The 20,887-nt window shown below is 51.6% G+C and overlaps 2 protein-coding genes across 3 annotated transcripts; one reads left to right on the top strand and one right to left on the bottom strand.

Annotated features, from left to right (window-relative positions):
* Window positions 1-1,157: 1,157 nt before the first annotated feature.
* PGLYRP4 (peptidoglycan recognition protein 4) lies at window positions 1,158-12,167 on the bottom strand. Of its 2 annotated transcripts, none has more exons than XM_037500424.2 (8): window positions 11,851-12,167; window positions 11,301-11,394; window positions 9,413-9,614; window positions 7,896-8,014; window positions 6,564-6,716; window positions 4,388-4,583; window positions 2,898-3,016; window positions 1,158-1,945 (listed from the first exon to the last, which is right to left on the bottom strand). In XM_037500424.2, exons 2-8 carry the CDS (start codon window positions 11,347-11,349, stop codon window positions 1,767-1,769), a joined length of 1,017 nt encoding a protein of 338 aa, XP_037356321.1. In that variant the 5' UTR covers window positions 11,350-11,394; window positions 11,851-12,167; the 3' UTR covers window positions 1,158-1,766. The 2 variants fall into 2 exon arrangements, with proteins under 2 accessions (XP_037356321.1, XP_037356322.1); XM_037500425.2 differs by lacking the exon at window positions 11,851-12,167 and adding an exon at window positions 11,692-11,844.
* Window positions 12,168-16,926: 4,759 nt separating this feature from the next.
* On the top strand, window positions 16,927-20,543 carry LOC119236850 (protein S100-A9-like). The gene is made up of 4 exons (XM_037500799.1): window positions 16,927-17,033; window positions 17,938-17,970; window positions 18,312-18,471; window positions 20,194-20,543. The coding sequence occupies exons 1-4, from the start codon at window positions 16,927-16,929 to the stop codon at window positions 20,437-20,439; spliced, it is 546 nt and encodes a 181-aa protein (XP_037356696.1). The 3' UTR covers window positions 20,440-20,543.
* Window positions 20,544-20,887: the final 344 nt, after the last annotated feature.

The following is a 20,887-nucleotide window of genomic DNA, read 5'->3' as shown; positions in this document are numbered from 1 at the left end:
GGGAAGAGAGGCAGAAAACAACCACACAGTCACTGAGAAGGTTTCAAATGCTGGAGCGGCTGTGCGGAGAAGGAGCAGGGCACCAAGCAAGTCTTGAGGAAGTGACATTGGGCGGGAGACACAGAAGACATCATTTTGAGTCAGTCTTTTCAGGCACAAAATATGCCCTTTAAAAGCAAAGTTTCTCCACTTTTTAAAATTTCAGTAAGGTTTGCTAGACTTGTAGTTTTAAGTATTCATTCTAATCTCTTAGTTTTCTTTGATAGAGTCCAGTCATATGTACCTTGTCATTTCTTGGCTTTTCTCATATGTATTGTTTAACCTAATTTTTTTCTCTTGATTTTTGTGGGGTTTTTTGTTTTTGTTTTTGGTTTTTTTTTTTAAAGATTTATTTATTCATTTATACAAGCACTGGGTAAAGTCAGAAGCGCAGGAAGGTGAGAGAATTCACCAGAGCCAGAGCAGGGAACAGAACAGGCAGACCGATGAAATACACTGGTGAGGGGAGCAGCGGGTGGCAGGAGAGGTCTGCGCGCCATGTGGGACCCTCGCCTGCGGCCGGGGATCGAACTGGCGCTGCAGAGGATGCGGGCAGTTCGCAGCCCAGTGCTCAACCGCTGCGCCACCGGGGAGGCCCTATCTTGATTTTTGAATTTTCCATTATTTGATCTTTTTCTTCTAAGACATTATTTGTTACGTATATTCACTGTTACTTCCTTTTTTAAACTGGTGTTTTCTGAAATGGTTGTTTCTTTCATTTCGTGTTCTCTCCTGTATTTTATTGCCTGGTTTCAAACTTGTTATGCTTCTAATTAGTTGTTCTTTCATATCTTGTATCACTGTCTTGATATCTTTATCTGTTTGAGATTAGTTTATAGCTTTCATCTATGAGCACCCTTTTCATGACAGCAGTGGGAGGCTTGTGTGGACACAGCTGGGCCTGGGCAGGGAGCTGCCTTGGGGGCCTCGGGGAGGACGGGACACTGCATCCTGGAGACACAGCAACCACCGCAGATGAGGGGCCAGAGCCGGCTCTGAGCCTCGGACTGGGAACAAAGGGGACAAGGGGAGTGCCGGCGGGATGGGGGACGACCCAGGAAGATATCCCCAAAGCGGGGGTGAAAGAGCAAATCAGAAAGGGAAGCAGAAATCCAATCCACTCACTCACTGGTTTATTCCATATTGGTTATGACAGTAGCACCTACTGGATGTCAGACATTGCTGAGGAACTGAGGACACAGGGAAACAAAACTGGACAACTTCGCCATCCAGTGGAGGAACAGACATGTCGACAAGCAGTCATGGTCCTGAATTAGGGCCCCTTTCAAATACAGACAAGGTCGTGGGTGTGCGGGCACAGAGGAGGGGCTGGGGACAGTGGCAGGGGCCAGGGGAGAGGGCAGGTGGCGGGGCACCCAGCAGGACATGCGTTCTAGGCACAGGGGCACACACCAAAGTGGCAAGAAGTCCAGTGGGAACCAACCCTCACCTGACTGAGGGGCCGTGTGCCCAGGGAGAGGAAGGTGAGCAGAGGGGACAACTGGGGCCAGACTCAGAGGCGTCTGCGCTGGCAGCGCTGGGCTCTGGGGTGTGAGGGTCCTGGGAGGCGCTAGCAGGACAGGAGCATACCAGCCTGAGAAAAGGGTCGGGGCGGGGCTGACAGGAAGGGGACAGGAGATGTTGTGTCAGAGTGGAGGTGAGGTCTGGGAAGGCCCAGCAGCCAATTGGGATTGGGGGCAGCAGTGTCAGAAGGACCAGGGGCTCCCTCAGTGTTTGAAATGAGGCCAAGATTTAATGATGTCGTACAAGGCCTGCCCAGGAGACAGGGTATTGGCCACATCACTCTGCCCCACCAGGAGGTAGTTGGGAATCAGGTACCCCTTGTTCACAGCACATTGGATCAGGTCCTGGGCTGCCTCTAGGGCTGCAGCATTGGGTGAGGCACCTGCAAAAGACAACAGGCCCATCAGTTGTAGGTCCAGGACCCCTGCCCCCCGTACCCCCCACTCCTAGACCCTCACCCACCCGCACCACCAAGCTGGTATTGAATATATTCCACCACTGCCAGTCACCCTTCTATACAGACAGAAAACAAACCCAATATTTCAGATTCTTTGGTGTCAAAGTTCTTCCTGAATCACACAAGCAGAGCCCAGGATAAAATACATGATTATCCACTGCAAAGGTTTAGCCTGGGAGTTCTTACAGGGAGAAGTTTAGCCCCCTGGGGGACATTTGGTGATGTCTAGAGACATTTTGGTAGTCATAACAAGGGGGCTACTGCTAAACACCCTACAACACACATGGGGGCCCACTGCAGATTATCTGACTCAGCAAGTCAACAGGGCCAAGGCCTGCCATCCCTCTATGGCCACACATTTCCTGACCCTTCATGTGTCCCACCCCAATGCCCAGTCCCATCTTCAGGTACATCCCTGGGTCAACCCCTGTCCCTGGCCAATGCTCATCTTAGAATCAACCTGAACCAGCCCCTGTGGCATGGCCTCCTCTTCCCAGAAGCTCAACAAAAGGCTCCTGAGTCTAAACAAACTTCAGCCAAGAGAGCTGGGCAGTGACAATTCTCAGTGCCAGGGACAGGGCTCATGCGTGGCTTTGTGCTCACTTCATTGCTCTGTAAACATACACATAAAGATCTTTTCCCTCATCTTACACATGCCTTGGATATCAGAAGAAAGAGACATTGGGTTGGATAGAGTAAAGGCGGGTCTTCTGTTGGGGGGATGTCACCTTGGTCACATTGAACCTAGTCAAGTATCAAATTTAAAGCTGGGTAGACCCAGCTTACCGGACCCCAACATAATGCCTGATATGTCTGAGTCTGATATTGTCCCTCAAACACCATCCAATGACCACCAGGGCCCAAAACAGCCACTCACCTGAGAAGGTACCCATGAAGGCAATGCCCAGGGCAATGTCATTGTAGCCAGTGGTGTGGGAGCCTTGGACATTCCAGCCCACTCCTTCATAAATGACGCCATCCTGGCCCACAAGGAAACTGGAGGATCCAAGGGGACATATAGGTCAGCATGAAAGATGGGCACTTTGGGTGGTTTCGTCCATCCAACCACACCTTTACCCATTGGACCCATACTTGAGCTATCTCCTAGATACTGAGTTACAAAGAAGAAGGTGCTGCTCTGGTAAACCAACCCTCATAGAGCAGGGGAGGGCAGAAAGCCCAGATGTATGACCTGTATTGATTTCTGAAGTGTAAGATTCCTACCACAGCCCATTTCAGACCACCAATGTTTAACGAGTGGCTCCAAAACCTCCGAATCTCCAGCAATCACTCTTGGAAGCCCCTGGGGCTCCAGCACCCCATTGCTGGCCCCAACGAGCTTAGGGCTGTGAAGTCAACAGTGGCAGCCTTCTGCCTGAACTCCCACACCTCGCCAGCAAAACTGCTTCCCAAGGCGACCTGCAACCTCCTCATACAAAGACAATTCTCTGACCTTGCCCCTCCAGACCTCTTTGTGCATTCTACCCTGCAACTCCTCCACCCTTTGGAATATTCCCTCCCCTTAACTTCCATGGCATGGCACTCTCTCCCCGCCTTTTCTGGCTGCTGCCCCTCAGACTCATCTGCACCTCGTCTTCCTGCCTACATGAGCTCCTCTGGGTACAGCCCTCTCTTTATAACACTTCTCCCAGGATGAATCGTCTGCTTCCTTAGCTTCAGCTGCCATTCAGAAAGTCGTGTGTCCACACATGGACCCACCTTCTTCCCTACCTGTTCCCTCTCTGAGCTCCCCATTGTGGTGAAAGACACCCCATCCTCCATGGCCCCAACCAAGAATGTGGGCCTCAGCCCACTGCTTGACCCATACAGCAGCCAAGGCTTATCAAGCACGTCTCCCAACCACTGTCCCTACTGGACTCTGCACCTTCATCATGAACACCTAACCACTCAGATTCCTCTACTTCATCCAGGATGGCAGCCACCACCCAACCATGATGCCATCCCGTCCTGTCTGACTGCAACAGAGTCCTAAGATTGACCATCTCACCACCAGTTTTCCCTTTTCCAATCCATTCCAGAAGCAACAACCAGGGTGTTCTTCCTAGTGCAAGTCTTATGTCAAGACCTCTTTTCTGTCTTTAGGCATGGAGCTCAAACTCTTCAGCTTCAGTACAAGATACTTCGTGATATGGCCTCACATTTTGGAACATGCTCAAAGAGAATGACTTACCCTTAGCTGCATTCCAGATAAGGCCCATCCATGTCTGTGAGAGAAATCAGTGTGTTTACACATGGACACGTCTCACACCGTGGGCGTCTTATCATTTGTCCCTTTTGCTTCCCTTTCAAAGATTCAATTTCTGTCCCCAAGTGTTAAGAAGCCCACCTGCCCTCAGGTTTACTTACTTATACCTAGTGTCACAGGCTTCATATTTGTCCATGAAGAGGGACTGGATATCTTGGACTAACTGACGGCACTCATCAGACATGTGGCAGGTTCTCCCTGCGGTTTGGATGATGATGACGTACTTGGCTGGGAGGCTCATCTTGGGGCAGTGGGTTTCTCTAGCCTTCCAAGCAGACCTCAGGACAATGGGGCATGCTGAGGAAGGTCAGAGGAACAGGAACATGAGGATTCATTTTGCTCCCTGCAACTGCCCCGTATCAACACCTCACTACTGAATACCCCACCAGCTTGGTATCCTACCTAGGGTATGGACTCAGAAAATCCCAGAAACACTTGATGGACCACCTGGGAATGGGCTGAGAGGAAGGAACCAAAGATCCATGGTTTCTAACCCAAAAAGCAGAACCCAAAGGACAGTGAACATGTCCTCCTGAGGAACTGTGGATGCTTTGCTCCCTTTTGGAGAAATCAGCTGAATTTTCATTTGAAAGCATGTCTTTGAGGGCAATTGTAATCCATAAAGTTCTCTATCAATCCAAGCAACTATTACTATTGACAAATGGCACCAATACAAAGGCATAGAAAATTTATGTAGAACTTGAATCTAGTATAGCTAATTTTCTCTAAAATAATTTAAGTCCAAGAAAAGGCTGAAAGGCTTATTAACTACACTGATTTTGATGCTGCTACCTGTTAAATCCAGCATCTAGCTTTTACTACCAAAATTATGTTCAACTCCCCCTCTAAACTTGGTGGCTGTGGTAACTTGAGCACTTCCACCCACTGTTCTGTTTTCAGTGTTCAGAAAGGTATGCACTTGTGCTTGTGTTGTACATCCGGCCCCTCTCCAGGATTTTTGCCCCTCCATCACACTTTTCATCATAAGACACACCAAATCTTGTGCTCATTTATTTGCTTATTATCATTCCCTACCCTCTAGCCAGAAACCCCAAGAAGGGACTATTTTTGTGTGTTTTGTTCCTTGGGATGACCCAATGTCCAATGCTGGATGATTGAAGAAATGAGGACATATATGTTACACCAGCATGAAGCCATGGCTCTATCATTCTAGGAATCTGGGGGGAAAATGGTGACCTGAGGGTCCCTCTCAAGGTTTGCTGGCTGTAAAAGTTCAGAGAAGTTGGGTAACCAGTTTCCTCTACTGCTAAAGAGGACCTTGATGCCCCAGCCAGATAAGACACTGGCAAGCAGCTAAGAAAAAGGGCCTCACACTGTGGGACCGAAGCTAAAGGGCCTCACACCGTGGGGCCAAAGATTCCTTGTGCCTCACACCGTGGGGCTGAAGATTTAACATCCCTTCGTTTTTTGTTCTTGGTCGTAAACAGAGAAAAATTTATCAGAAAGTACATTAGGCAATAAATTATACGTATCAGCATACTGTAAGTAAATGGCATGGAAAATTATCTGTTTAGAAATTAGTTATTAATCAATTTGGCCCACTTGACAAAGGGAGACAATTTATTGTACATGCCTGACAAGCTATCCTGCACAACAATTATAGTAAGTCCTTCTTTTGCTTTTTTAGAAGTTTCTTAGGAAAGTTTTTAAATGAAGTTAATTGTGTTAAGAAGTTTCTAGGTAGAAAAGATTCTGATAGCTGAGAAGCAGCTGGCCTCCGACTGAAGGCCATATGAATAGAAGAGTCTTTTTATGCTTAGGCTTTAGCTGATAGGGGTGTACTGGTGGCTATCAACTGTCTTAGGTAATTGTCTAGCTGAAATAATAAGTTTTAGTGTAAGGCTTAGTTTTTTATCTATTAACCTTGAAGGTTGCCTTCTTGCTGAGAGCACATAGTAGCCAAAAGTCTATGGGAAAAGAATGCACTGATTGTTTCTGCTTTGCTTCTATGCATATGATGATGTCATCTCACTGCTTGCTAAAAATGAATAAATAAAGACCTGCTGAGCCCCTCAGTAGAAGATACTTGTACCTCATCGAGTGTCAGTGTCTCCTCACTACCTCATCCCCTTCCCCTTAGCCCTTAAGTTTTCGCCGACGCCATCTCATCCTTTCAGGAACCCCTGACACGACATTTTGCCAAGGCTGGTCTGTGGCACTATACAAGGAATCCTGTGAGACCATGACTAAAAACGTCACTCCCTTGGGGGTTGGGAGAGAGTCTGGAAAGAGTCCCATTAGGGTTGAAGGCCTTACCTTTCTTGGGACTCTCCTTCTGCTTAGGGGCCAGGCAATTCTCGCCTTTCACAAGAAGTGGCTGAACAAACATGGGAGACAGGTGGCCCTTCAGTATCGCGTGGACAATCAGACCCTCCATTGCTGACAGGGCGGCAGGGCTGGGACTGTGGCCTGGAAGAGAGGAGCCTTGGTCTGACTTAAGTTTCAGGAGGGTTGTTCGGGGGGAGAGTGAGAAGCCCTGTGAGTCCCTGCATAGCTGTTGGAGGAGAAAAAAGGGGAATAAGCTCATCCCCTACATCCAGAGGCCTGAACATCAAGCTCCGCCTGGAGGGAGGGCTTGGTGGCCCAGGATGAAGACATTCCCCAACCATCCACCAAGACTTCACTCATCTACTCATCCATGAAGGAGCATAGTCAGGAACATTCAACTGGCCAGGGTAGGGTTAGCCATCCAGACACTTTCCAGCTTCTTTACCTGTATTCGCTTCTTTAATCTTTGCCATAAGCCTTGAGGTAGATGCTATTATTAGCCCCATTATTCACCAAGGGGAACTTTAAAATCCAAAAAATAACATGGGCAAGATCCCACAGCTAACAAGGTAACACCCAGGTAGCAACAAATGTTCATGGAAACAAACCAAGCTGAACACGAAGAGCTCTGGGTGAGCAGGAAAACACCAGCGCTGGAGATGGGAGATGTTCTGATTCTTCTGTCATAGCTGCTTCACCCTGTGACATTAAGGCTGCACTGGTTTCAGGCATGTTCTTTAAACTTGAATTTGGACCTCCTTGAAGAATATGGGGCCAGTGAGAAACTAGATGTGCAAGAGCTCTGTGCACGGGAAAGAGGGCACACTCTAAGTTAGGCTGCAGGTGGCAGGGGTGGGGAGCAGCCATAAGACTAGAAGGAAGTGGATAAGACTTGGTCAGAGATTAGATGCCTCAAAGAGGCTTTTTTAAATGTGTAGAAAATCTCAGGGTAAGAGAAATGGAAGGAGGGTGTAGGGTGCCGGGCAGGAAATGGGAATGCACAGCCTAGCACTATGTAAGTGTCAGGGCTCGAGAGGAAGGTGTGATCATCACTGACATGGAAGTAGGAGACGGAGCAGAACCTTCCAAGGTGAGCAAGGCAGAGAGCAGCTCCAGTGTGAGATGCCAAAGGAAGAGAAGTCTGCTCCAGAGGCTGCAGAGGAAGCCAGCACACTAGGAAGAGGACCCAAGGAATGCAAAAGCCAAGGGAGAGAAGGATTTGAGGAGATAGCGCAGTTCAGGGAAATGTGAAGGGTGAGAAGGCAGCGGTATTGGGGCAACAAAGTGGAGAATCTGAGAAGGGCAGTGGGGTGCCATTACCTTCCTTTGTGCCGAAGAAGGCGAGCCCCAAGGAGATGTTGTTGTAGCCCTGGGTGTGCATGCCCTGGACGTTCCAGCCCACACCTTCATACACCCGGCCATCGTCCCCGACCAGGAAGCTGCGGGGCAGGGAGATAAGGGCTCAGTGACTGGACAGAGGCCCGGTCCTGCGAGAGGAGCCACTCCCCAGCCTTCAAAAGGAGCCCTCCTCTCTAAAGGGAACTTGCAAGGGCTAAGCTCAGAAATGGCCAGGAGAGTCATCTAGACTCGTGCTGAGGATTCTAAAGGGCCCACTCCCATGCTCCCCACCCGCCTCCTTATCCAGATGTCTGGGCTTTACAGAATCATCCTGCATACTCAGAAGGAGAAGAGGTCTTGGAGCCGCTACAGTAAATAAAGAGAATCAACCACACAAAATAAGAATCTTCTCAGTCTCCACATGTCCTAAAATATGACTCTCATCCTCCCTCCAAAATGCAAGTGGCCTCCAGGCTGTGTGCGTGACTGTGCAGGGCCACTGTCCCTTGGAGACTCCCCACCAAGCAGGACCTCAGAATAGGATGCAGATTCAGGCAGTTTGGGGGGATACAACCCCAGAAGCAAGGGTAAAGAAGCAAGGAGAGTAAGACAGAGGAAAAGATTCAACAAAGTGTATGGAATTGGGCTGGTGCTTAGTCCCCCCAGCCTGTCAGGTAGGTAATGAACTTTGGAACTGCCCCTCAGAAGGGCTGGGTGCTGAGGAAGCTCTCTACTAACTCCCACCCCAAAGGACATTAACTCCCCTTCACGCTCAGGAATTGGGTGTAAGATCAAAGCATCAAAGCAGACGAGTCAGTGGGTACTTGAGGCTGGAAGTTGTCACCATGCCCAGGAACTGTCCACAACCCAAAATAGTCAGTGTGGGACAAGGGCCTGGGCAGCCATAGAACCTGCCAGAAAGGCCACTGGGGCAGGAGATGGACAGCGGTGTCACCAAGGGGAGCGCACTCTGCTACAGTGGTGCGGGAAGCACAAAAAGACTGTTATGGGCTGTTGAGGATCCCCACTTTGCAGCTGCCTGATTTGGGGGAAATCAAACCCACCTTCCTGCCTTGGTTCCCAGTCCATAGTGTGGGGTGGTAGGTAATCCTTGCCCCAGGAACCTCACAGGCTGACCGGTTCATGCACAGCATTTACCTGAACTTCCAGGTGCTGTGTGTGAACCAGGTTTGGGGAAATAGAAAGTACAATCATTACTTAACGTTCCTCATTGCCTTTTATATCTCACAGACTAGGGCCTCACAGAAAATCCTGAGGACTTAGCAATATATAGGGTCTATTAACTATTTCATTCTATACAAACCTGACATAACTACAACCCAGAAAAAAATGAGAAAAACAGCAGCCTGAAGAGCAGGCTTGACTGCTGCTGACCCCCATCAGCTCTCACTTGGTGATCCCCCAGCGCCCACCCCCACCCCACCTGCCTCTGACTTGGTCACTGCCCCCCACCCCCGCCCCGCCCTGCTAACTCTCACTTGTAGGCCAGGCCGCACCAGCTGTTGTTGTGCACATGGTAGGCCCGCAGCTCCCGCAGCCTCTGGCTGCACGTGGTCTGGTGGTGACACTCCAGCCCAGGGATGTGGTGCGTGACAAGGAAATTCACTGGCCTGGTCAGCTGGGTGCTGCAGCCCACATCTTCATCTCCCCACTCCTTGTGTGACACCATGGTGGAGACATCTGCGGGGGGCCAATGGGTGGAGGGGGTGTTATTCTGCTCATCTTGCCCCACGTCCCTACATTAATCCCCTAGGCTACATCGGCCTTGCCGGGCTGTGTCTGCCCACAGTGGTGGAAAAGGCCAGGAGGAGCTCTTCACTGGGCAGTACCCCCTCCACTTGTCACCTCCACATCCCTACTTCCCCTCATCACCCATAGCTGAAGTTGCACCTGCCCAGAGAAGCAGATGCAAGCCTAGGCCTTGCTCCTCGACCCCAGGCCCACCCCCACTCTGGACTTTGCTATCTTGCAGCTTCTACCCTGCTCTGTTCAGATGGCCCCCCTCCAGCCCTCACTTCCCACCTCAGGATGCATCTCCATCTCACCACTGACCCTGGGGAGCCCCGAGCACCCTCCCCCCACCTCACCTCAGCACTAATGCCCTTCACGGGCACTATGCTCACTGACAGCTCTCTCTGTGCCTCTGACTTTGTTCTTCACCCAGCTGCACAATCACCTCCCCAGCCAGGAAGTTTCCTTCAGGCGGGACCTGGGTCTTCCTTCTGTCTGAGGACTCCCTGAGGGCAGGGTGTGTGGTCCATCTCTGGGTCAGGGGTGCAGAAGTTGCCTGTCCTCTTCCTAGTTCTATTCCCTCCCATACCACCACCCCTGCAAGGCTGGTTTACAGGTGGTTTACAGGTGCCCCTCTCTGCAACTCAGCCCATCGCCCCAGCCAGGGTGGCTGTGCAGTGCTCAGAGACCATTCTAGTCGCATGAGAAACCCCCAGTCAGCCCACAGGCCTCCGCACCATTGAGAACGAGTTTGACTTTTCCAGTGGGCTGGGAGATGCTGCTAAGAACGGTCTGAGGCGCCTCTGACCTGAGGTTACCTTGCATCTCACCCCAGGGGGCGTCACCAGCAAAGGAACAGCCCAGTTGGCCCAGTTCTCAGGGAGCCCGAGCCATCCCAGACACCTGAACCCCCACCAAGAACACACTCTGGAGAGGCCAGAGAACTACCCCCACCAGCGGTACGAGGTATGGTTTCTCCAACACCAACTCCAGGAAGTCCCCTAGAAGAGAATTAAACAGCCAAGGGCAGGGAGTCCAAAATAACATCTTTTTTCTAGTGAGCTGCATCTACGGGCACAACTGACCACAAAAAAAGAGAAAAAAAAAAAAAAACACTGAGAGACATAAGTATAAAGTCTTTTCTTAGGAGGATTGTACCTGCTGGAAGCTGTGGGGAAGTCTCTGTGGAAATGGGATTAGAATCTCCCAGAATCACCTGCGTGGCTGGAGTCAGTCCCCCTGGGATTGTTTTGGGGCACTTGCTATGCCTGTGCTCCGGAGCAAGGGACTTCAGGACGAGGCACAGCACGTCACCTGACACCCCCACCCCAAGGAACCTTCTTTTATTAACAAGTATAAACCCCAGGCTCTGACTGACTTTGCTCAGGCACTGAGTCCTCCAGGGAATCCTCACCACAGTTTAGGAGGTCGGAAACTTAGTTAAATTTGCAGGTGGGCAAATAGTCTTACAGAGCTGACTAACTGGTTTAAAATCATTGCTGGAGGCAGAACAAGGATTTGAACTCAATTCTGTGCTTCTGAATGCAAATTCTTTCTTCCTAAGAAAGCATAAGCATATGAAGACTTCAGGATGCCCCTTCTCAGTTACTCTCTGATCAGTGAGGGAAAACTCACCCCAAGCTCTGAGACCCAGAGCAGAGAAGAAAAGAAGCCACCGCAGCATCCTCTTGTGGTCTCAGACACCGACTGGAGAGTGGGGATGGTGACCCTGGGAAACAGTTAATCGGGCCACACTTACTCATCAAACAGGGCCCCCACCCCACTGCATGACCCCTGCCAAACTGAGGGCTTCTCGGTCCCTGGCACATGCCTTTGCACACTGGCTGGGTAAACACTGCATCCCATTACCCTGGGCAACTCGATTTCGTGGAGAGCAAGCCCTGGGTAGACACACGTGATCTTATTTACTCCCCACCTCAACCTGGAATGCAGGGTTGCTGACCCTCCTTCTTAGAGGAGAGGGACATAAGCCCAGAAAGAGTGGAACCAAGACATCCAAACGCACAGGGGCAGAGCCAGTGCAGAGAGATCCCTCCCAGTTGGGGACAGGGAGGGGTGAGAGCAGTCCCAGTTCTAAGGCAGAGGAAACTTCCTCATCGTCACACTCCGTCTCTGGAGTCCGATCCTTCTCGGGAAGAAACACTCGCACACACACTCACGCTACCTGTGGGTCCTGTGCCGTCCCAGCCCACAGCTCAGGGCGCAGAGGGCTCACCCTCACTGGCCAGTTTCCAGTCTTGACCTCTGCCCCACCCTCCTCCTCCAGCAGCCTCCTGGGCATGCACTGTCCCCCACACTAGAGGGCACACCCTCCCCAGAAATGGGAGGGCTGAGCTCTGCCTCCCAGGAGGGAAGAGGAAAGCCTGGGGTCCCTACAACACACTGAGCAGGGGGCAGGACTCCCGGGCTGCAGCCAGCTCCTCTGTCCAGGCTCTGAGAGAAACCAGGTGAGAGCAGACTCCCTGACAGAGGGACCCGCCCTGTGCACAAGCCAGCACCTCCTCCCTGGGGAAGGGCGCGATTGCTCAATGCTGCTGAGCTCCTTCCTCATGCCCTGCCTGGGATTCCCCCCAACACTCCAGGGTGCCCGTGGGAGGGGCCATCAGCTCTGAGTGTGTGTCAGTAGGTGGAGGCCACTCACCCCCCAGCCCTACCTGCCCCCCTTACCAGCAGGGCAGGATGGGGCCAGGGAAGTGGGAAGGTCCCTTCCTGGAGGCAGCTGGCAGTGTGCCGCCCTCGAGCCTCTTCCACCCTGTAGCCTGCATGTCCATCACCCTCCCTCCTGCCATGCCCCCCTCAGCATCAAATTGCCACCCACATGGGAAACCTCCCACAAACAAAACTCTCCAGCCCCCGGGAACTCCCAGGGCATGGACACTGGACGACCCTCACTGGCAAGCTCCCTGTCTGCGGCCTCAAAGCCCGAGGCCCAGAACCTCAGAGCAGTAGCACCCCATGAGCTGTGTGCGGTGCCTCAGGACCCGTGTGTCAGGGGACCGGCAGAGCTCACACCGCCCGGCGAGCCAGGGCCGACTCCTGAGACCACAGAACATACCCTCTGCACAAATGCCCCAAATCCAGGAAGGTTGCCTTGGTGGGCAGCAGGCTGACCCTTGGGCCTGGGATCCCCAGCAAAGCGCCTCAAAGATCCTTGAATGGGCATCTGTCCCACCCATTGTCCTCTCTGGTCATCCATCCAGGCCCAGGCTGAGAAGAAAGGCCTGGGGAGAGTGTGAGGGAGAGCCTGGCACTGCTGAGCTTACCCAAGGCGGGGCAGGGCTGGCCTGGGCAGCGGGCACCTGGAGGAGTCCCAGACCTTTCTGATGTGCCCTGCCTTCCCAAGCCTGCTCTGACTCCCGTCCTACAGTGAGGTCTGTGGGCTTGCCTCTGGGCATCCCTAGGGTGTTGAGGAGACTGGGTCCCTCTCTCAGAAGTGTTTAGGGGGTCAGAAACCCAAGGAGAGACTAGAAGGTGACTGCCTGAATGGACAGAGGGAGCAGGTGCATCCAACTCACTCAGAGGCAAGCAGTTCTAGAGAACCAAGATCCAGGGGCTCCCTGAGGCAAACCAGGGGAGCCGTAGCGGGGTGTGGGCAGTCCCTCTCAAGCTCTGTGAATTTAGGACTAACAGGGCAGGATAACCGAACAACCGAACAACCGGCCCTGGTCACCCTCCCCAGCTGAGGGCCACACCTCATCCCTCACCTGGGGTGGAGACTCCAGCCTGGCTTCTTCAGAGCAGCCTCTGCGAGTAGTCCTGACTATTAGCCTTAAAGTCCCTCTTCTCCTTCCCAGACTCTACAAATCGTGACAATGTCATAATCTCTGAAAGCCACTCCACATCCCACTCCCTCAGCGCCTAACAGAGCAGACATGGAGAAATGGAAGGAAAACAAGCAAAGAGGCAGGAACACGGGCGTGCTTCCAGTAAGGAATTGCCGGAGGCAGTGGTCCTTGAAGAGTGGTCCAGGGAGGCTGGGGAGCCCAAGACATCTCCATGAGGTGAAAACTACCTGCAGAATCATCTATCACTGTGCTGAAATTGACACAGTGACACTAGTTGTCACTGTACTCACTATATATTCTTTCAGATGAAAGTTTCACTTGAGAATGTTGATGAAGCGGTGAAAATTATTAATTTTATTAATTCTCCACCACAGTTGTCCAAGGGAAAAGCATGTAAGTGGCTGAGTGGGGAGCTGAACCAGGGGAGCTGAACCAACCACTTTCTGGTGGAACACCATTTTTCCTTGAGGAACAAGTACCCAAGCTGGATATTCCTGCCAGGGTGAATAGGGCAGACATTTTCTTAAAAATCAAGAGAATTCAGCATTTGGAGAACAACCAATGGGATGTGTTAGCATCAAGCAAAATTTGAAATTTTAGAAAATGTGTGCCTGCTACCATGAGCTTAGCCATTAACCCAAACTAAGGACTTTTCCAAGGTCAGGGGTAACTGATGAAATGTAGCCGATTTAGAAGACATGGATAACTCGATTTATCTGTATTTTCCCAGTGACCAGATGTGAAGCTACAAAACCATGCCTGGGTGAGAGACCTGATAGGTGGTGGGTTCCAACGTAGAATAAGCCCAAGAGAATCCTAGACACGGCTTCACATCCCACACTGCAACTAACCTGTAAGAAACCGCCACTTGCTGTGTTTTGTAGCCTTATCAAAGAATCTCCACAGTGATTTTTAATATATTAATATTTCCAACTACTTATCCATATGAGGCTTAATTGTCTTCTTATCCTCAACAAAAACATTTATACAGTACATTGAATGCAGTGTCAATATGAATACCCAACTGTCTTCTTTTAAGCCATACATTAAATACGTTTGTAAAATTTTTAATGATAATACTCTTCTCTACAGGTCCTTTTCTTGAAAATATAAATTATCATTTAATGAAGCATTTGTTAAACATGAGTATAAATGCTATTTTAAATGAATTACTAAGTATCTTAAGTGTCTTACATTTCTTTTTTTTAAGATTTATTTATTTATGCATAAAAGCCGGGATACAGGCCAGAGGTGCGGGGGAGGTGGAGGGGAGAGGATTCACCAGAGACAGAGTGGGGCGCAGAACAGACTGAAACACACTGCTGAGGGGAGCAGTGGGGGAGACAGGAGAGGTCTCCTGCACCATGTGGGAATGTCCCTGGCCGGCCGGGAGGCCCAAATGTCTTACATTTCTAATATGATAAGTATTGACATTGTAATCCACATAATCAAGAGCCCTGAAGATTACTCAGCAGATTTCCCAAGAGTAAAAGGGAATGGAGAGCAAAAAGGTTGAGACTGGGAGCCAGAGAAAAGCCACAGGCTGACCTGATGAAGGTTGGCCACCAGGGGGCAGCACACACTTTGCTAATCCCAGAGAACTGCTCCCACCCCCACCCCCACTCCCACCCCCCTCCCGCCACCCCCCCATCTTCACTATCACCATCCCTCCCTTCCTGCTCCCTTTTATCCCTTCCCTGCATTCTTGGCTGCACAGCTTCTTAATTTCAGGAAGTAATGATCTAAGCATAGGTTCCATCAAAACCAAGTCAGTCCATGTTCTAGCACTGACCTCACCCCAGTTTGGCTAGCTTGGGACAGTGGTGCCTGCAGAGGCCTTATGAACTGGGGGAACCCATGTGCAGTCTCTTACTCTTTCACTATGATATGGTCATAGTCAGTGACCCTCCAGAAAGTCACAGGGCAACAGACCAGTCTTCATTTCATACTCACTCATTTCTTCATTACACGCTCTCCTGCATTTATTCATTCAGTGAAACACTTATCCAGTGCATATAAGCCATGTCCTTGCTCCATCCTTGACGACAACAGTCCTGCCTCAGGAAGCCCAGTGAAGGGGAGGAGAGAGGCCAGAAAGTTAAGAACACGTGGCAGAGCAAAGTTATACACTATCTGCCACAGGCATGATTTTTCCCCTACACACCATGCTTTGTTGTTAATGTTGGGGGGGGGAGGGGTTTAGTCAGTTGGCAAATTTTATAAGTAGGAATTTTCACATTAAAACTTCATCTTTCCTGGACTTTTAGAAGGTCCAGCAATACTTAGTTTACTTTCCCACATGGTAAGCAGCCTGAGCCTGAATACCAACTGTCCTTCAAGGAACACTCGCATTTGCCAAAGTCTACAGCACTTCCTAGTGTCTCCCACTCTGAGGCACCATGTCAGTTGCCACAAATCACCCACTGGTGGTGCTGTCCAAGCTCTCATGTTTCCCCCATGCAAGTGTGTGAGCATCTGGGCCAGAGTGAAACATGCTTCAATAGAGACTGCAGAGGGCGCTATTGGCTCACACAGAGGAGGTACCTACACAAAATCCTAGAACAGAGATTTCCTAACAGCCTGAGAAGGGGAGCCCCAGGATCCCTGTTTGCTGTGGTCTGTGCCTCCTTCCCTGTTCAAACAGTGACAGACAAACCTCCTTAGGGAATGTCCCTGAAGTCCCCATTCATGTATCCCTGGGCTGTGTCTGCACTGCTCACTCACTCACAGATGACCATTCATTCAAGCACACATTCAACAAGCATTCATGAAACACTTTCTGTATACCAGACCCTATACTTAGTACCCAAGAATTTAAGCTGTGATTAGGAATTTAGGATGTAAGATTATATCTCCCCATGTATTGCAACTCACTAAACCCTCAGATTCATGCCTGGCACATAGTAAGTGTTCAACCAACGTTTGTTATATGATACTCCTAATTTACTGAGAGATTCCAACTTGACATCTTGACATCTACTATCTCAATCCTCAAAGTAGATTCTGTTATTAATCCATTTTACTGATTTTTTAAGTGAGGCACAGAGAGATTAAGTAACTTGGCTAAGGACACACAACCCATCTGAACTCTCGCCACAAAGCCAAGGTTCACACAGGAGATGCCCCAGGGCTTCCAGAGAGCAGATCAGGAGGAGCCAGGCAGTGGCTTGCCCAGTCTTTGGGAAAACTGGACAAAAGAGGCAGAAGTGGAGAAACATCATCCCTGACAGAGGGGGAGAAGTTAAAGGAAGATGTCCACAGTAGGTCCTCTACACATGCTTCCTGGGATGGGTACCAGTAAGGGCACAAAATAGATCATTCAGTAAATGTGAGGATCTCCCCAATGCCCAACAAAATATTCAGATAAGCTTACTCCAGGAGAGGAAGTGTTGAGAGTCAGAAGTGGTATGGGAGGAATTCTCAGAAGGAAGAGCTGAGCAGGCTTCCTGAAGAAGATGGCATCTGAAACTGAGCCAGAAGGGTGGGCAGGACTGCACCTTACAGAGGAAACAGGGCACTTCTGGAGTGAGAACATCAAACACAAAGACCTGGAGGTGCAGGGGTAGGTGGGCCCTGTGCCCCCTCCCTTCCCCAAGGGGAGCAGCTGAAGGGCTTTGTGTGCTGTGCTAAGTGCTCCGCCTTCTCCACTGGGGATGGGAGCCAATGGCGACTTACTCTGGAGAGGGACAGGTCTTGCCCACAGACCTACATTGAAATAGCTGCATTCTGGCTTGTGAGGCATGGTTTCCATGTGGGGAGTAGGATTTAGAAGAGTAACACTAGAAGCTTGCTGGAAATGCAGTCGCCCCCGAGGCTCTCAGGCTGCAAGAGGGAGGTGTGGCAGAAGCCTCAGAGCAGGAACCAGGCTGTCTGGGCCCAGTTCCTGCTATGTCACCAACCAGCTCTGCGACCTTGCTTGTTTGCCCTCTGGGCATCAGTTTCTTCATCTGCACCACCCAGGGCACTGTCACCAGGGGGCTGACTGGCTCTGGGGTCCTTCTAACCCTGACTCATATCCTATGTATCCATCACACCCACACTGACCCCCATACAAGCACAGGCTCAGCCTTCCCTGCTGGGCGCCACAGCAGCATGAGTTAGGCTCCCTGAGGGTCCTCAGCCCACCATCCACTGGTGTCACAGGTAAAGGGGGTGCCAGAGGAGAGGCTGAGCCCTGTGGGTAGGTGCACCCCTTGGGGATGGGCTGGCTTGTTCAGGAGGGCAGGGCATGGGTGGAGGGGAAGTAAGCTAACCCACCAGCTTCCTCCCAAACCAGCTCTAGGGCTGGGAATTTCACAAAAAGGCTAAAGGAGTTCCGTGAATACTTCCTGTTCTGCCCCTGCCCCCTTCCTGGCAGTGACAGGCCAGTTTAGGGTTACCACATGGCTTACCTGTGAGGCAACCTTCCTGAGAGAGGGCTGAGTGTCCCGGCCAGGGCCGGCCTATAAAGGCTGGGCCCACTGCAGGCTGTCAAAGTCCTCTGTGTGGCTCTTGGCTGGGTAAGTAGCTACCAGCTTCCAGCAGGAGCCTGCCTGCTGCCTCCTTTCCCCACACACAACTTCCTTTCAGATCCTCTCCCTGGAAGCCCTCCTTGACTGACAGGCCCACTTTAGAGCTTCCTTCTTCTGCTGCAGCCACCAGTTCTCAAATGCTGTTTTGGCATTTTCCAGATAGTCTAAAAACCATTTCTCATTTGTAGGACAGGGCTGCCTCCCAATTCAGCCACACCAGCCCCTTCTTTTTACCCCGTGTTCCCCTTTATTCCTGCAGGCAGCCAGTTGGGGGTGGCCAGGGAGCCAATCTTTCCCTCTAAGGACCGACCCTTGCTTCTCCCCTTCAGGTGCAAGAGGATAGTGGCGGAAATGTCGGAGCTGGAGAGGAGCATAGATGTCATCATCAACACCTTCCACCACTATTCCGTGAGGAAGGGTGACCACGACACCCTGTCGCAGCAGGAATTCAAACAGCTGGCAAAGAAGGAGCTGCCCAACTTCCTCCAGGTAGGCCTGGACCAGCTGGCTCGATCCAGCAGGGCTACGCTTGAGCTGAGAACATGAGCCACGGCACCCTGTCACTGGAGGGGCTGCAGGTCAGACAGGCGCTACAGAGCCAGCAAGACTGAGGCATGCTGTGTGCCAGGCCCTCGGGCGGGGGAGGGGTGCGTGTAGTGGCAAACGGAGACACGCAGCAAAGATGATGACCAATAAAAAGCACAATCTAAGGCAGACAAGCACCTGGAGGAAAATAAGCGAGGGGGCGGTGATGAGGGCCTGGCAGAGTAGGCTGACCAGGCTGAGGGACAAGTGAGGACAAGGCACTGGAGCAGAGACTGCAATGTTCAGAAGGAAGCAACGGAGGAAGCTGGGCTGGAAGATGAGGAGACTGTAAGCCTTGGGGCTTGGAGCAGACCTAGAGGCCATTTGAGATCCGAAAGAGTTTATGGCGGGAAGCAAACAGAGGCAAGAGGGAGAGCAGTGCCCAGTCAAGGAGTGGCATGGCCCTTGGGAACAGCGTCCTTGATTTCCCTGATCTGCAAAGGGTGCGGCAGTTCTAGGAAAAAGGATTCGTTCTGCCGTCTTTCATTTTCTTTTCAAATTTGGTGACTTGGAGGAAGCAGGGGCCTAGACAAAGAAAGGGGGGACAGCTGGGCCCCTGGGGCTGAACATCCCACCGTGACAGCAAGACGGCAGCAGTGGTGGTGTCAGGGATGCTGCCGTCCCCGCAGCTGCAGATCACAGCAAGCAGGATGCTGGGTCAGGGCAGGCGAGACAGAGGGACAGCCAGGAAGCGGTGTGGGCAATGTTCTCCCCATGTGACCCCAAAACCCACTCACCCCACACACGCAGCCAGGAACAGCATGATGGGAAAGGAGGGGAAGCTGGGATCAAGCAGACAGAGGGGCTGCTCAGGAGTAAGCGCTCCGTCCCATGATAGCACAAGTACAGGGAAGTGGCATGTGTTGGGGCACTCCAGAGCAGGAAGGGGGTGAATGTGGCAGAGCTGGCCCTCCTGCAGCTCCCTTCTGTCCCATCTGTATCTCTGGGCTCCCCTCCCACCCTGCCCTGCATTCTTTCTCACACATTTGATGTCAGCGGAGGGTGCACACTGCTCTCTGTCCTCACACAAGATCCCTGCCACCCTGTTTTGCTAAGGTGCTTCCCCGCAGGTAGGTTGAAACGAATGTCACTAGTTAGTAACCTGGAGAGGGAAGCAAGATGAACAGAAGGGGGGCAGACAGGGGATGGGACGGGGAAGGGGACAAGAGGGGGCTGAGTCAGATCACAACTTGCATTAACGCTCTCCTGCTCCCAAACCTTGTCAACCTGCAAACACTTATTACCCTTCCTAAGGCAGTTTGCTCACATCTTCCTCAAGGAAGACACAATCTCCACCTGCTAAAGTACTTACAGGACCGGATGAGGACTTACAAACCTCTCCATGTTTGCTACCTGTGCAACATCAGGCAAGTCACTCAGCCTCAGTCTCTCTCCTGTAAACTGGAGAAGAGTATGCTGCTTGCACACCAGTCACTTTGAAAGTGTCTGGTACACACTTGGCATCTGTTACTCTGTGGCCACTCAGTCCACAGTCATTTTTAATTTTTCAGTTGAGGCCCAGGAACCAGCTGTTCCTATGCCTTTGCCATCTGGTTAGTTACTGTGCTCCCCAACCCTGGTCATACCCAGAATCCCTGACTGCCCTCTCTCTCCTACCTGCAAAAGAAAAAGGACGATGCTGCCCTACTCAAGATCATGGAGGACCTGGACACGACTGTTGACAACCAGCTGAGCTTCGAGGAGTTCGCCATCCTGGTGGGCCGGCTGACGCATGCCTCTCATCAGGAGATGCACAAGAACGCCGACCCAGGGAAGAACCACAGCCACGGACCAGGCCTTGGGGAGGGTGGTCACGGCCACAGCCATGGCCACGGTCACGGCCACAGCCATGGCCATGGCCACAGCCACTAATCAGGAGACCGGGCCACTGCCCAGCCCAGCTGGGTTCCAGGGCTGCTGTGCCACTCTGCCTGAGCTGCGGGCTGACAGCTGGGGGCAAAATAAAGCCTTCCTCCAAGCCAGTGTCCTGCGTGCTTCTTCTACCACCCCCTTCCTGACCTGTCCTTCTTGGGGGTCTGGGAGTTCAACAGCTCTGCCCCTCAACTGGGTCTCAACCCCTTCTCAGCAAAGTGAGAAGTTGCTATAATAATGCCCGTCCTGAGCTGGGCTCTCCTCCCTGCCCATGCCCTCTCCTCTGACTCAGGCCCCACTACTCAGGGCCCAGTCGCCTGCACCCAGCTCAGGACCTCGCTGCTGTCCAGCCTGCCAGATTGACCCTTGTTGTTACCAGAGCAAGCAAAGGAGGGTAATGCCTCCCCCTCGACATGCCAGCCCCCCCCCCAGCCCCAACCCCTCTTTA

The sequence above is a fragment of the Talpa occidentalis genome, unplaced genomic scaffold (assembly GCF_014898055.3).
Source record: "Talpa occidentalis isolate TD23 unplaced genomic scaffold, MPIMG_talOcc4v2.1 talOcc4.9, whole genome shotgun sequence".
NCBI lineage: Eukaryota > Metazoa > Chordata > Mammalia > Eulipotyphla > Talpidae > Talpa > Talpa occidentalis.
Note: the sequence above shows the minus strand (reverse complement) of the source record. Positions and strands in the feature narration are given on the sequence as shown.